This window comes from Dasypus novemcinctus, chromosome 22 (assembly GCF_030445035.2).
Source record: "Dasypus novemcinctus isolate mDasNov1 chromosome 22, mDasNov1.1.hap2, whole genome shotgun sequence".
Lineage (NCBI taxonomy): Eukaryota > Metazoa > Chordata > Mammalia > Cingulata > Dasypodidae > Dasypus > Dasypus novemcinctus.
This window is the reverse complement of record NC_080694.1, coordinates 39,241,208-39,256,934: the sequence shown is the minus strand read 5'-3', so window position 1 is coordinate 39,256,934 and position 15,727 is coordinate 39,241,208. Positions and strand designations below refer to the sequence as shown.

The 15,727-nt window shown below is 37.9% G+C and overlaps 1 protein-coding gene and 1 non-coding gene across 2 annotated transcripts in view; both read left to right on the top strand.

The window, feature by feature from the left end:
* The first annotated feature begins 258 nt into the window (after positions 1-258).
* SSR1 (signal sequence receptor subunit 1) overlaps positions 259-15,727 on the top strand; it is a 33,598-nt gene continuing 18,129 nt past the window's right edge. Inside the window, exons 1-7 of the mRNA XM_004450880.5 lie at positions 259-432; positions 2,811-2,923; positions 6,994-7,081; positions 8,786-9,048; positions 11,012-11,088; positions 12,207-12,285; positions 12,998-13,091. Of these exons, the coding sequence (XP_004450937.1) occupies positions 354-432; positions 2,811-2,923; positions 6,994-7,081; positions 8,786-9,048; positions 11,012-11,088; positions 12,207-12,285; positions 12,998-13,091 (793 nt within the window). The 5' untranslated portion in view covers positions 259-353. The remainder of the gene's footprint in view (positions 433-2,810; positions 2,924-6,993; positions 7,082-8,785; positions 9,049-11,011; positions 11,089-12,206; positions 12,286-12,997; positions 13,092-15,727) is intronic.
* LOC111762433 (U6 spliceosomal RNA) lies at positions 14,500-14,606 on the top strand. The gene has a single exon (XR_002795545.2). It is a non-coding gene; the product is annotated as a U6 spliceosomal RNA (small nuclear RNA).

The window sequence follows — 15,727 nt, the reverse complement described above, 5'->3', positions numbered from 1 at the left end:
AGGAGGGTGGGAGCGCGAGCGGCAGGCGCCCAACCGCAGCAGCCGCCCAACCGCAGCAGCCGCCCAACCGCAGCAGCCGCCCAACCGCAGCAGCCGCCCGTAACCACGGGGGACCCGGCTCTCGCGGGAATCCAGAGCCCCAGCCCCCAACCACGTGACCGCGAGCCGCCGGACCCCGGCCCCTCCAAGCTGAGAAGCCACGTTGGTCGGTCAGGGGAGGGGGCGTGGCGGAAGCCCGTGCGTGGTGCGTGCCCCGCCCCGGCCGCCCGGAGCCCGGATGAAGAGTAACGCCATTACGGCTGAGCCTCGCCGAGCAGTCGCCGCCGGGCGCTGGATACCCGACCGGCCGCGCCATGAGACTCCTCCATCGCCTGCTCCTGCTTCTCTTGCTTGTGTCCCCAGGTCCTCTCTTGCGCAGAGACGGCTCTGGAGGTGAGGCGAGGGGAGTGGGCGGCGGGGTCGGCCGGGAACCAGGAGACGCCAGCGACAGCCAGTTAGAAGTTGGAGGCGGCTCGGCCCCCGGCGTCTGGCGGCCGCTCGGCCGCCCCGGGGGAGCCTGCCCGGGTCCCGGTCCGCTCGGCGGAGGCGGGGGCTGCCCGGGGCGTGAGCGGGCGCGCGGGCCGCTGGCGGCGTTTGGGATCGGCCCGCGGCGCCGCTCCACCCCCGTGCCCTCTGGGCTGACGTGTCTTTAGCTTCCGTGCCCGGTGTCCTCTTCCATTCATTTGCTGAATCCTCCTTCTCCACTTTCCTAAACTGCTGCTTCGCCTCCCTTTCCTGGCAATCTGGATATCAGCACCAGCCCTTTTGTGTTAACCAGAGCCATGGTTTGAGAAAAACTCCCCATCTTCACCCCCATTGTCCGTCCGACTCCGGACTTGAATCCCCGTGGGATGTCTCCTCATGCCTCTGCCCCCCTTTTTTTTTGTAACCAGTTTTGTACGCGTGCGTTTGTGTTAAGTATCGTATTGTGCTGAAAAGATACGGTCTACTTCGGACTTTAAGTTCGTTTCTTAAATAGACTTATTTATATAAGTTTATTCTTTGCAAGTTAACATGGTGTTAAAATAACTCTTAGCATAACACTACAAATCTGGACGCCCTTGTCTTCTTACCCGAGTTCTAGCAGGAACTTCGATTTTCTCATCTGTAAAATGAAAGAATTAGTCTGACTCAGTGATCTCTACAGTTCCTTTCCGTGCTGTAAGTTTAAGCAAGTTGGGTGGCAAAGGCGAAAGATGGTGACAGGTATCCACGAGTTATTTTGTAAAGAAAAGTGAAGTGACTGGTTTATGTTTAGTGGGTAGAAAAAACTAAGTGGGAGAATTCGTTTTGCAGGTTTAATGAGAAGTTTTTTTCCTTTAGGAGATAATTGCTGGTTTGTTCTTTTGGCTTTTTAAAGAAAATTTGGTCCTAGTCTATTGTTTTTTTTTCAGGTTACATTTTTCTTTTAAAAGAAATATCAGTTGTAATATCTAAACCTAATTTAATATTTTGCGAACACATTTTGGTGAGGAATGGTCTTTCTATCAAAATATGTTTTCTCTGAAATTTTCTATTTCAAAATTGTTAGATTATAGGCCAAAAATTGTTCATGAACTAAGATAAATAAAATAGTTTTGTATCCACTGAACTGTAGGGTGAAAAGTCATTTATATACATTTGCATATAAAGATATTTTCAGGAGTCTTCAAACTTAAGTACAATTTAAATTTCTCTGTCAGATAATAGATATTTTTCTTACTAGCCTTTGAAAATGGCTTGTAAATTTTGAATCGTACTGTTTATTAGTCCTTGTTCAGCAAGCATTAGCTACTGCTATTCATTTCATAATGTGTGGTTGGATGTTCTATAATATTTTGCAGAAATCTTAGTAAGAACTCGTGGAATGGAAAAGACTTAAAATGCATAGATCTTAATAATCCTGGGTATGCCAGCTTATGAACATGTGCTTTTTCTCTATTGAATTGCCACATCATCATTCTCTCTGGGAAGTTTTGGAAGAGTCACTAGAACTTCAAAATTCCTTTCAGGATCTTTCCTGAAATAAATTTAATATAACTTGTTTTGAGTGTAAAATCATAATTTCTTGACTTTGCAGCATATACTTATTTAACTTTAAATTTGTGATGTTAAATGTGGGGGAAATTAAAAAGTATCTTAAAACAAGTTTAGAGCCATATGCAAAAATAAACGCTTTCTTTTTCTACTTTGTTAACCCTAAAGTTACCAATACGTTTTTTATTAAAAAGACATATTTTCTGTAAGTTAGTTTTTGCCAATAATGCTATAAAAAATTTGTTCCTTGGAACTACATGCTATCAAAGTCTAAGAATTTTAGCTGTAGTTAACTAATGACAATGTTTCTTGGCTGGTTATTGAGAGTGCTGTTTTCTTTTAAACTTGAGGGTGTTCGTTGTTTTAATGGTAAATGACAAGGATAAAATTGGAGTTTCTTGCTTTTGGAACAAATTTATTTTCCTTAATTCGATTAACAAAATTGCATGAGGTTCATTATTAGTTTTGGGGGTTCTTCAGGGCATCTTTACTTTCTGCAGTTCATTTTTCAAACTGTTGGAGTCTTGATAAAATTAAATAGCATTTCTTATTAAAATTTATCGTGAAGTTTAAACTATTAAAGAAATAAATCATATAAATATTCTTAAGTACATTGTTCTCTAGCATCTGTTCAAGTAACTAAACTGGGAGATTAAATTACTCCAAGAGGAAAAATTTGTTCCCTGTATCTGGTATTGAAAAACATCACATTTCTAGTGTAACGGTTAACTGCTCATTTTATATTTTATTGTTAGGCTCATGTGTAATGGCCCAAGATCTTACAGAGGATGAAGAAACAGTGGAAGATTCAATAATTGAAGATGAAGATGATGAAGCTGAGGTAGAAGAAGATGAGCCGACAGATTTGGTTAGTGTTCTTTATTACATAACCTAGAATTTAATACATGGAGAATTCATAGAAAAATTTGGTGTTAAACTTCTTGCTTTTCCTGGTTTGTTACTGTAATAAAAATGGATTAAAGTTGGTAGAAAGGAGCCAATTCATTGAGGATGTAGCAGAAATGTTTTCTGAAACAGGGAACAAGAGATGGAACAAAGAACAATTCAGAGGGGCATGAGTTTGTGAGGGTGATGTAGTATTGCGGGGATAGCACTGGACCATGAGCTGAGAGATTTGGGATACATGCTCCTTAGCTTTCTGACCTTTGGAAACTTATTTCTCTGGGTCTCAGTTTCCTTTCTTGCTTGCTTGCTTTCATTCAATAAGCAAGTCTTTATTGAACTCCTCCTGTGTGCCAGACAGTGCACTGAATATTGGAGTAACAGAACATTCTTGCTTTTGTGGAGTTTATGTTCTTGGGGTAGTATGTATATATATATTGGTGGCAAGGAGTGAGGGACGGACGATAAACAGTATATAAATGTAACCCTCTGAAGAGGAAGGGATTAGAGACAATCTCTTAGAATTCCTCCAGTTCTGAAGTTTTTACTGTAAAATTATATATCGACAGTAGGATTACCAAATTGAGACTAGGATCATTGCATAGTACTTCCAGCTAATCTCATCTCATCTCTTGGGCTACACGTTTTTTTTTTTCTCTTTTCATTATGTCACACTTGAACCTGGAATCTTCAGTGCATTCTAGATTTTGTCACTTGCCTCAAGATGAAACCACGAAATTCCTATTTTCCTGTTAGGTGTCAATATGAAAATAATTGGCTATGTAGATTTCTCCACCCCTTTTTTATCGTCATTTTCATGGAGTATGACTTCCAACTAAGCTCATCTCCTTGCTCTTTTGTTGATGTAATTTTCAAAGTACCTCTTTGATGCATCTGCACATATATTTTTTTTTTCATACTATTTCATCTTCATAGAAACCTCTACTGATTTTTGTTCTTTTTTAATTTCTTCTCTTTTAGAAAATTAATTACTTATGTGGTACTTAATACTTATGTACCAAGCCTTTCATACATATATATATACTCATATTTTTAGGGTTTATTTTAGGACCCTGCTTCAACCCAGTTCATTATATGAACAACTTTAACTACAATATATTCCTTCATTGGTGCTGATAATAAAGGTTTATTACCTTCAGAACAGGTGAAAATGTCACTTGTGGTAAGATAGTGATTACTGGAAGGAAATCCGTCTATGAATTTAGGATTAAAAATGGTATTTAGGGCTCCGAAATTTAGGAATTTACAGAAATTTAGTAACAGATTGAATTGTTACAGCCACTTTTCTGAAATTAGTTGGGCTCTCTAGCAATGGAATGTACACAATAGTGGAGAAAGAGTAGAGAAGGTAACTGTTAGGTCTTTGATATGCTTATATCCTAACAGTAGCTGGTGGGAACTTTGCCGTGCCTTAATGTTTCCCTTGCCTTGAGAACCTTAGAGGAACAAGAGAGATAAATGAGTTTTCTTAACATATACTTGCCAGTTCTCCACAATTAGTGTTCCAAATATTTACACTTTTAAACCCCAGTCCTTTTCAGTTTTAGTGACATCATTGACTTTGACATCAGAAAGTGAAGCTCATCAATTGTGAACTTAACAGATTGTCCACTTCCTACTTATATTATTCACCCATTCTTTCTACATTTTCTCCTTAATGAGTTGTCCTTACTCTCCCCTAAGGCTAGCCCTGCACCCATGCTCTTGTTCCCATCTCTGCTTCTGGAGTCTTGTTAGATTTACTTTGCTTTTTCTGGCATCAGTCCCACTCAGTAAGTTGTTTCTGTTAAACCACACACAATGCTTATATACGGTTCCTCTGCTTACAGTTGTTACGTCCTTATTTAACCTTAACCAGCACAGTCATTCTTTCATGTGGTCTGGTCCTACAGTTGTAGTAAAAATTCTTGCTGAGGTTACCAGTGACCTAGTTGCCCAGCACCAGGCCTGATTTCCATCGTCATCCTGTTTGAGCACTTTGTTAGCATTTGCTGATCACACCTTTCTTGAGTCCCCTTGTGTTGGCTTCTGTGGCACCCCTTTTAGTTTCCCTGCCCAGCTGCTGCTGTTTGAACTCTCCCTTCTGTTCCTCTGTTCACCCCCTTAACATTGGTGTTCCCTGTAGTTCTGCCTTTGTTATTTACTCTTCTTCCTCTATGTACTTGCTCTTTGGCAAGCTTACCAAACCACTACCACCTTATATGGGTGACTTTCTCTTTGCTTCTAGCCATATACCTGACAGAGCACCATACTTAACATTTTCGGCTGCTCGCTCAGTAGCACCATCTTGATGCCCATAAGCCCCTCAAATCTTATGTGTCCAGGGTGGCGTTCCATACTTATCATCTGTCCCACTCCCATAAACTATTTCCTCTTTTGATACGGCTTTAGTGGTGCAGCCTGCTGCCTTGTTACTTCCATTTCTTTCATTCTACATCCCATAATCAGATCTTAGGAATGATTTCTCTTAACTATTTACTCTTTATTGCTACAGGTTGTAGTTCCAACTTTCCTCGTCTGATCTCTTTTCTTTCTTGTGGGTCTCATTTCCCATGAGTAGAAATTTACTAACTCTTACTAAATGAATGGCATCATTGAGGATACTTAATATATAATTAATTACATAATTTTACAGTCATTAAATGTTTAATGACCACAAATATCTTTTCAAATGTATGAGCTGGCTATGGAGAATTTTTAAAGTATTAGACAGTTTTTGCCCTTTTAAAGCCTATCTATTGGGGAGAAAAGAGTGTTTTACATAAAGAGAAAATTAAATACCAGTAAATAAATAATGGTGCTCTTGGTCATCTTGATTTTTGAAGGTCCCAGACACTTCAAATATGTGAATATCTCTGAAATTTTTACCTCCCTGATGCCTGTAAATGCTACAGTCGGCTTTAAAGTAGTATATTTTCACATTTTAAATTTTACTGAGGTATAATTTTCAAACCATCAATCACTCAGTATGAGTGTACAATTCAGTGATTTTTGGTAAATCTCCCTAGTTAGGCAACTCAAATATTTGAACGTTTCAATCACCCCAGTAACATATTTTTTTCCCCACCATTGGAATCCATATTGTGTGACTAAACTCACAGGAAAATTGTTTTAATCAGGATGGAAATCTTTGTAGACTGCTAACAAGGTGCTCTGGAAGAGGAGTCAGCAAAATGTGGTCTGCTCGCCTTCTAGCCTTTGGGCTCTCTCTTGCATATTTTCTGTTGCTACTGTCACACTACAGTGGCAGAGTTGAGTAGTTGCAATAAGAGACTGTTGGTCTGCAGGGCCGAAAATATTTACTGTCGGACCCTTTACAGAAAAAGTTTGCCAACCTTTGTAGCCCAAAGTGTGGTCCAAGTACCAGTAGCATCGGCATTTTCCAGGTGCTGCTTAGAAATAGAATTTCAAACTTCACCTTAGACCTGAATCAGATTGCAAGATACCTGAGAGATTATTGTGCACATTACAGTTGGAGGCCACTGCTCTTGAATTTTTCCAAACCACTATTTCCAACCAACCCTGGAAGATTATGTTTTTCCTAATCTAGTAAAGTTTTTAAATTAATTTTATAATCAATTTCATTAACACATTAATAAACATATACTTCTTCTAGCATGTACAATCAATGGTATTTGCTGTAATCACATAGTTGTGCATTCATCATTTCAATCATAATTAGAGCACTTTCATTTCAGTATTAGTAAACATAAAACAGACATACAAACAAATGAAAATTCCTCACCTCTCAGTCCCTCTATGCTTTCTCTACTGTACATAGCTGCTGTTTCTCGCTGTTCTATCCAAAGCGTATAAATAATGGCTTTTAGTATAATCACAGTGTTTTACATTTATCATCTCAAAAATTTTAGAACAGTTTCATTGCTCCAAAAAGAAAGACTCCACACCCCTTAGCAATCCTTCCTCAGACTTACATAATCACTAATCTGTTCTTTTATTTTTTAAAAATGTATTTTCCCCACAGTAATGCATTTTTAACATTGTTTTTCTTAGGCAGAAGATAAAGAGGAAGAAGATGTATCTGGTGAACCTGAAGCATCACCAAGTGCAGATACAACTATCCTATTTGTAAAAGGAGAAGGTAATATAAAAACTTTAACTCAGAAATAGGATTTTAAAATGACACACTATTTTGGAGAACATTGCTAATTCTTAAAATGCTTGTTCATCTTCCTCTTACATAACAAATACAGCACAGATAGGTGTTTTGAGATAACTCTTTTGTATATTAATACCCTTATCTGTAAGGTTGTGTTCCTGGCATTTAAACTAATGGGAAAAATAAATAATACCAAATCTAATTAGAAACTAGGTGTCCTTTTCAATGAGATAGTTTTTAAATTTTTTCCATACTGCCCACAGAAGAGTACTGTTGTCATAGTTTGAGTAATTAAACGTTAGTAAATATTAAGTACTTATAAATAGGCTTTGGTTAGATCCTAGGTTTCATGAAAAGAAAATAAATATTAATGGCTTATATTTATTTAGAGCTATATGCCAGACACGGTTCTCAGTACTTTGCATGTATCATTTCATTTAATCCTAACAGTAATGCTATGAGGCCAGTTACCATTGTTATTCCTGTTTTATAGTTTAGGAAACAGATTTAGAGGGCGTAAGAAACTTTTCTGGACTTAACTACTTGGTAACTAGATTGTGTAGACAGGTTTCAGTCCCAGATCTGGGTGAAACTTGGCTCTGTAGAGTACAGTATAATTTTTTTAAAAAAGATTATTTATTTATTTCTCTCTCCCTCACCCCCCCACCTCAGTTGTCTGTTCTCTGTGTCTATTTGCTGCGTATTCTTTGTCCGCTTCTGTTGTCAGCGGCACGGGAATCTGTTTCTTTTTGTTGCGTCATCTTGTTGTGTCAGCTCTCCGTGTGTGTGGCGCCATTCCTGGGCAGGCTACACTTTCTTTTGCTCTGGGCGGCTCTCCTTATGGGGCGCATTCCTTGGGCGTGGGGCTTCCCTACGCGGGGGACACCCCCGAGTGGCACGGCACTCCTTGCGTGCATCAACACTGTGCATGGGCCAACTCCACACGGGTCAAGGAAGCCCGGGATTTGAACCGCAGACCTCCCATGTAGTAGACAGACACCCTAACTCCTGGGCCAAGTCCGCCGCCTGTACATTATAATTAGTGGAGAGTTATTTTTTAAAGGTATTAATTCTCTTTGTCTTCTCAAGTTTTATATTTTATTCCCATGTACTTTCCAACTTTTATACCTATAAATATACTTTGATTGAAAGAATTTTTTTCTATTTTTTTAGCTGTCTGCTTGGGTCTTACCTTCAAATTTACTTTTCAACTAATTGTTTAAAATGTATAGTGATTGCCTGATTACTTTTATATGATGCAATAAATATTACAATTTTCAGGTAGGTTTGGTAAACCTCTTGGACTTTCATCTTTCTGTCATTCTCTCTATTATCTATCTCTGTACAAATCACTTATACTGAGTTAGAGGTGAAGGCATGAGTTCTCTTTGTGATAATCCTACCACTAGAAGTACATAGCTCCTCCTCAGACCACATCACTTGGGTATGATCTGGCCTGAAATTGAGAAGTTTGGTCCAGCTCTTAAGATGGAATGCTAGACTGTAGACAAAAGGGTTTCAGCTTGAACACCAGGTAGTGGGTGACTGGAGTGCTCTGTTGAAAGACTTCTGAAACCAGTCCTCACACAGAAGGAAAGACTGCCAGAACCCATTAGTAATCCCTATTTTTTGTTTTGCACCCTTTTGAATGTTTGCTCATTTTCCTGTCTCTATTTTGTTTCTTAGATTTTCCAGCAAATAACATCGTGAAGTTCTTGGTAGGCTTTACAAACAAGGGTACAGAAGACTTTATTGTTGAATCCCTAGATGCCTCATTCCGTTATCCTCAGGACTACCAGTTTTATATCCAGAATTTCACAGCTCTTCCTCTGAACACTGTTGTGCCACCCCAGCGACAGGCAACTTTTGAATACTCCTTCATTCCTGCAGAGCCCATGGGTGGTCGACCTTTTGGTCTGGTCATCAATCTGAACTACAAAGATCTGAATGTAAGGCCCTCTAAATTTTTTTTTAGTATAGAGTGGGATGGGGAAAATTGACATTGTTTAATAAGTATTCTTCTATTTGTTCATTCACGTGCTTGTTTTGTGGCTGAAACTTGATTGGTACCAGGGAGGCAAAGGTAAATTGCACGTCCGTCTTCAAGTTCGTCATCCAGTGGGGGTGATGGACTTAAACCGGCATTATCACAATGTGGTTGGAGGAACATGCTAGAGTTATGTGTAAGGTGCTGTGGTGTGAATGTGGAAGTGACTGGAGTGAGTCTTAAAGGGAACAGGAAGCCACATAGTGGAGTCTGTTGCTTATTTAGATGTTAACCCATATCAAGTGATTTGTCTTGTGCTTTCTTTGTTATTGGTGTTTTGCCCATTGTATTGCCTCTATTCGTAAGTTTTAGGGACTTATTAAAATTGTTTTTCCATCATTTTATATGCTCATAGTAAAATAGAACCAAATATTTTTAAGATAGTTTTAGCTGCAAGGTTTATTGTTCAGCTTTAATTAATGGGAATCAAATGGCCTAAGATGAGCTGTCATGTCTTTCTGATGATTTTTAATATGTTTATTTTACATCCAGTGAATGAGAGAAACTCCCTAGAATTTTACTGTTGGGAGTTGCCTTTTCATGCCATCTATGGTGTTGTCCTTCAAATGAGCGCACACACAAACCATCCTCTCCTGAAAGCTTATTTATGTTTTTCAGCACCTGTTGCCAAAATGTTTTCCTTATGTCTGAGTTCAGTTTCTCTCACTACGATTTTTTTAAATTTAGTAGAGAAGAGGCTTTTTCATCCTAATCTTCAAAATTATTTTACATCTTCAACTTATGTAGTTTAATGAATTATCTACTTCATCTTGTTTTCAAGTGGAATTTAATTTGATTTAATACAACAGTCAAATGTAAGTTTAAGTTGCTTTTTTTTTTGGTGTACCAGGGGATTGGACCCGGAACCTTATATGTGGGAAGCCGGCACTCAACCACTGAGCCAACTGGGCTCCCCTGAGTTGGTCTTTTCGTCTGTTTTGCTTGTTTGTTTTTGCTTTTATGAGGCACCCGGAACTGAACCCCAGACCTCCTGTGTGGGAAGCAGGTGTTGAACTGCTTGAGCCACATCCACTCCCCTCAGTTGCATTTTGAATATTACTTTCATCAGTGTTTTCTGATTCCTGGATTTGTTTAAGTAGAAGAACTATAAGTAAAACTTATAGTTTAATATGAGTTAATAATGTAGTTTAATAATAGTGGTAGCTCCACTACTTTTGTGTGGATCTTCAGACACTGAGAACAGCTATCCATGTATGACCTCAGTGTTGCAATGTATTTGAAAACAAATTGTATTGAACTGACACATAGTTATTTCAGATTGATTTAAAAACACACATACAATTATTTTTGATACTGAAAATTGCCAGCCCATTTATTTAGGAAAGTAATTTCCAGACCTTTGTCAGTTAAGAATGTGAATTGGACTTTTGCTCAGTTCTAGTTCTTAGAATGATCTGCTACTGAAGTTACTACTATACATATTCATGCTATTTTCCTTGCTTTTGGAGGATTACAAGTAGCAGAAGCTTAGGGTTTCCACTCTGAGAGTGCCCTTTTGGCTTTGAGTTTCTTTCCGCATATTTTGTCTCATTTTTATTTTTGCTTGTGTTGTTCCTCGTACCACCTATTCTCTGCCCTTCCTCCTGCCCCCCGCAGCTCTCTGAAAAGGAAGTAGGGGCCAACTTTGGTATAGTTAATGACATTTTTATGTTACAGAGGACAGTAACACGGCAGTGTTGAGGCTCTAATGTTAAGTAGCACTGCTAATATTGGTTGACTCTTAACTAACCTAACTGATGAGAAAACTGAAATCTTATCTGTTCAGGTAATGGTTTTAAGAAATCCTGTAAGCTCTTGTTCTTTTAATGCATTTCACATTTTTGTGATTTTTTTTTTTTAAACAGGGCAATGTGTTCCAAGATGCTGTCTTCAATCAAACAGTTACAATTATTGAAAGAGAGGATGGGTTAGATGGAGAAACGTAAGTGAAAGTTGCAATATTAAGTAGATCTTGATCTGCTAAGGTAAGACTGGAAAACTTGCTCCTGTTTTTTAAATGGTAAAAATTGTGTGGACTGTGGATAGACTTGGTAAATCCTGACTCTAGATCCATAATTTAGGTTATTTTTATAACTATTAATGCTAAGTTAGGAATTTAAAACTGCCAAAAATTGGGGGGGGAAAAAATTGGCTTTCTGTCCTTCCCCTCTTCTGAATTCTTTTCCACCCCATTCTCTCAAAGTGATCACCAGAGTAAGCTAAGTTGCACAACCTCTAAATTGCTATAGAAAACATAAATTAGAAAATCTTATCTTGAAAAATGTTATTGTTCTTTGCAGAGGTATATTATGAATGAGTCGACTTTTTTTTTTTTTTAAAGATTTATTTATTTATTTAATTTCCCCCCCTCCCCTGGTTGTCTGTTCTTGGTGTCTTTTTGCTGCGTCTTGTTTCTTTGTCCGCTTCTGTTGTCGTCAGCGGCACGGGAAGTGTGGGCGGCGCCATTCCTGGGCAGGCTGCTCTTTCTTTTCACGCTGGGCGGCTTTCCTCACGGGCGCACTCCTTGCGTGTGGGGCTCCCCCACGCGGGGGACACCCTTGCGTGGCAAGGCACTCCTTGCGCGCATCAGCGCTGCGCGTGGCCAGCTCCACACGGGTCAAGGAGGCCCGGGGTTTGAACCGCGGACCTCCCATATGGTAGACGGACGCCCTAACCACTGGGCCAAAGTCCGTTTCCCGAATGAGTCAACTTTTACTCCATACTTACATGTAATTCATTTGAAGTAATTTTTCAGTCAAATTATGTGAAATCTAATATTTGAGGGGGAAAAAGGAATATAATTATTTTAAATTGTGAGTTTTGAGTATAGCATACTTTTATAAAATATCTTTTTTTTTTCCATTTTTAAAAAATTTGTTAGTTGTTCTTGAAGTGAAGCAAATGTTTAAAGCTTACTACTGGGACCGAAACTGAATTAAAGATATTTTAGTTCCTTTTTCCTCCTTTTTTTGGAAAGTTTATGCGTTAGAACTATAATTTTAATTAACCATAATATTTTCTATACATTAAGCCAGTGTATATTTTCTCCTTTTATATCAGAATCTTTATGTATATGTTCCTTGCCGGTCTTGGGCTACTCGTTGTTGTTGGCCTTCATCAACTCCTAGAATCTAGAAAGGTAATTATAGATGAATACCTCTTATAAGCCATACTTATAAAAGTTGTTAAAATACCAATTAAACAATAACTTAGTTCTTTGTGGCATCTTATTCTTACTCTAGGTGTGTATACGTTGGTTTGTTGTACCTTTTCAAAATAAACCTGAAGATGAGACCTTAGATGTGACCTGTGGATTCATTTAGACTTTCATACACATACAATTAGCATCTTTTTGTCTACATCATTCAGAATATTTACCTTCTTTTTTTATTATTATTGCTAAGTTATTTTAGAGTTTTTAGAATTTTTGTGTTTGTTGGTTTTATCTGTGTCACCTGTTTATTTATCCCACAATACAGGAATTGACTGTGTACCTAATCGGAATTATCCTCTATTTTTTAAATGCAGAAATAAATTTATTCTGTTTAAGATTTGGCTCATAATGGAAAAGAAAATAATTGTATAAATAGAAATTCATAGAAATTCTGTATTGATTCACCAATTGTATAATGATATATGAAGATTTAAATAATTGTGAAGATTTATAGTTGATACTAGTCATGATTTTTTCCCCTCTAAAAAACTTGAGTGGAAGTATGTTTTAAAACTAGAAAAAAACCTAATGTGTCTCTACTAATATAACTAATTTAAGTAGCTCAATAGGTTTTTTGTTAATTATAGTAAATAAGCAATATAATGGAAATCCTTTAAAATCATTTTTATGTTCTCAGCGCAAAAGAACAATACAGAAAGTAGAAATGGGTACATCAAGTCAGAATGATGTTGATATGAGTTGGATTCCTCAGGAAACTTTGAATCAAATCAGTAAGTACTCTTACAAATGTCCCTGAAAACTTTGGTCTCTTAAATTGAAATTAAATATCTTAGATTTAGAAAAAAAAAAAAAAAAAAAAAAAAGCCTTATCAATGCCATTTAAAATACATCTCTTCCATTTCTTTTTTATTTAAAGATTTATTTTATTTATCCCCACCCCCCACCCCCACCCCCCTGTTGTTGCGCTCACTGTGTGCTCATCTTCCTTTTAGGAGGCACTGGGAACTGAACCCAAGACCTCCCATGTGGAAGGGAGGCACCTAATCTCTTGAGCCACCTCTGCTCCTTGCTTTGTTGTGTCTCATTGTTTTCCTCCTTGTGTCTCTTGTTGCGTCAGCTCGCTGTCTTGCCTCCTAAAGAGGAGGCACCAGGATCCAAACCCAGGATCTCCCCCCCCCCCCATGTGGTAGGCGGGAGCTCAATTGCTTGAACCATATCCACTTCCCTCTTCCATTTCTTTTGTAGAATATAGTATAATGTTAATGAAGACTTCAAAGGTTTATTCTTTGTAGTGTTTTTTATACTTAAAAGTACTTCCATATCTGCAGTTTATTTACAAATATGTGAATTCTCTATACTTCTAATCTTTCTCCTGTCTCTTTTTTTCCTGTTGCTTCAGTGCAGAGTAGAAGAGGTGAGATGATTAATTTTTTTAATGACTTGTATTACAAATGCTTTACAGCAGGTTTACTGAGTGGATGAGATGGTTTCCTAGCATTATATTTATTGGAAAAATTAATTACTACAGTTTGAAAGAATAAATCTAAAATAACAGTTTGAGTAATTTCAGTTTTATTGTTTATGCATTTAGTTAAAATATTAATCTTTGTTAAGGAATGTGGAATTTACTTTTCTCCAGTGGTAGAACTTTAAAAAAATACTTACTATAAATATAAAAGCAATGTAAGCCCATTGTGAAAATAAAATAGGACCAAAGCAAAAAACTAAGATTGCCTCCTGGCTCCACTGATTTCATGGAGCCAGCTGGTATTAAGTATATGCATCCTTTTGAGTATTTTCTGTACATACAGAAACACATATCAGATTTTTGTAAGTGTTTTACACAAACGGGATTCTCCTACAACTGGAATTTTTGTACCTTGGATATCTTTTTATGTTAGTTACACATCTGCTGTCCTCATTTTATTAAAATAGCTATAGCTACATAGTGTTTCTCCATCTAAATGTGTCATAGTAGGTTAAACCTGTTCTGTATTGAAGGTTAAGTTATTTCCAGTTTTTCACTGTTAGAGTATACTGTAATGAATTTTTGTACAGTAAGTTCTGAAAAGTGGAGTAGATAGGTCTAAGATTATGTGAATTTTAATTTTTTTGAAAGTGTTATATTTCCCTTCCAAAAGATAATGTCAGTTTATGTTCCCAACAATATATAATATTGTGCTTGCTTCGGCAGCACATATACTAAAATTGGAATGATACAGAGAAGATTAGCATGGCCCCTGTGCAAGGATGACACGCAAATTCATGAAGCGTTCCATATTTTTCTTTGTGAAGTGTAAACTTGAGATTAAAGTGACTGCTGTGGGTTTTTAAAAAACAAAACAAACAAAAAACCAAAAAAACAATATATAATATTGCCTGTTTATCCTCTACCCTACTAATTATTTGTAAGTATTATCAGATGTTTTAATCTGTCAAAGTGATAGGTAGAAAATGGTGTCACATTGTTTTAATTACATTTCTTTAAGAGTGAGGTCGGGCTTCTTTACACACACACTCAGACATAGACCTTCTAGTATTTCTTTTCCTTTAAATTAGCTGTACAGGCCCTTTGCCATTTAAAAAATTGACTTGTTTTCCTTACTGCTTTCTGTTTCTCACTATTGAAACATAATTAGAGTATAGTGTATGGTAGGTGCTTTATTAAAAGTGGATACGGGAGCAGATGTGGCTCAGGTAGTTGAGCACTTACTTCCTACATGGGAGATTCCAGATTCTGTTCCTGGTGCCTCATAAAAAAAATAAATAAAGCAAACTAAAAAACCAACATTGGGTAGCTGATGTGGCTCAGTGATTGAACTCTGGCTTCCCACATGTGAGGTCCCTGTACCTCAAAAAAAAAAAAGTGGGTACAAAGTAATGAGAGCATCGGTACGAGAGCTTTGTGGAGGATTGCTGGGAAGCAAGGATACTGGTTAGATGGATTCCATAAAATAAAAAAAGAATAGAGTCTAAACTTGGTTAATACTGATGGGAATAAGAAGCTTTCAGTGTGGAGCAGACAAGACTTTGGGTGACCGTTTGATTCTTAACGAGGGAGGGATGTACCGAGGTACAGAGGACCCTGAGCTTAGGCCACTGGGTGGAAGGCGATAGCACCTCCAGTCGGACGCATCGGAAGAGGAGCACACATGGGTGAGGAGAGATTAATTTGGATTAGCCATTAGGAGCCTGTGGGACACCCAGAAAAGGATGCCCAGTGAGTATTTGAAAGGGCAGTTTTAGAGTATAAATGAGGCAAGATTTGGAAGATACTGGAACATAAGTGTAGGTGGTTGCTTAAGTCACAGAATTAATTATCCTCCTTTATTAGTACAAATACCCAATCATCCTGACACTCATAGAATTTTTTACTGTGTCATAATACTGTGCTAGGTTTAGAATG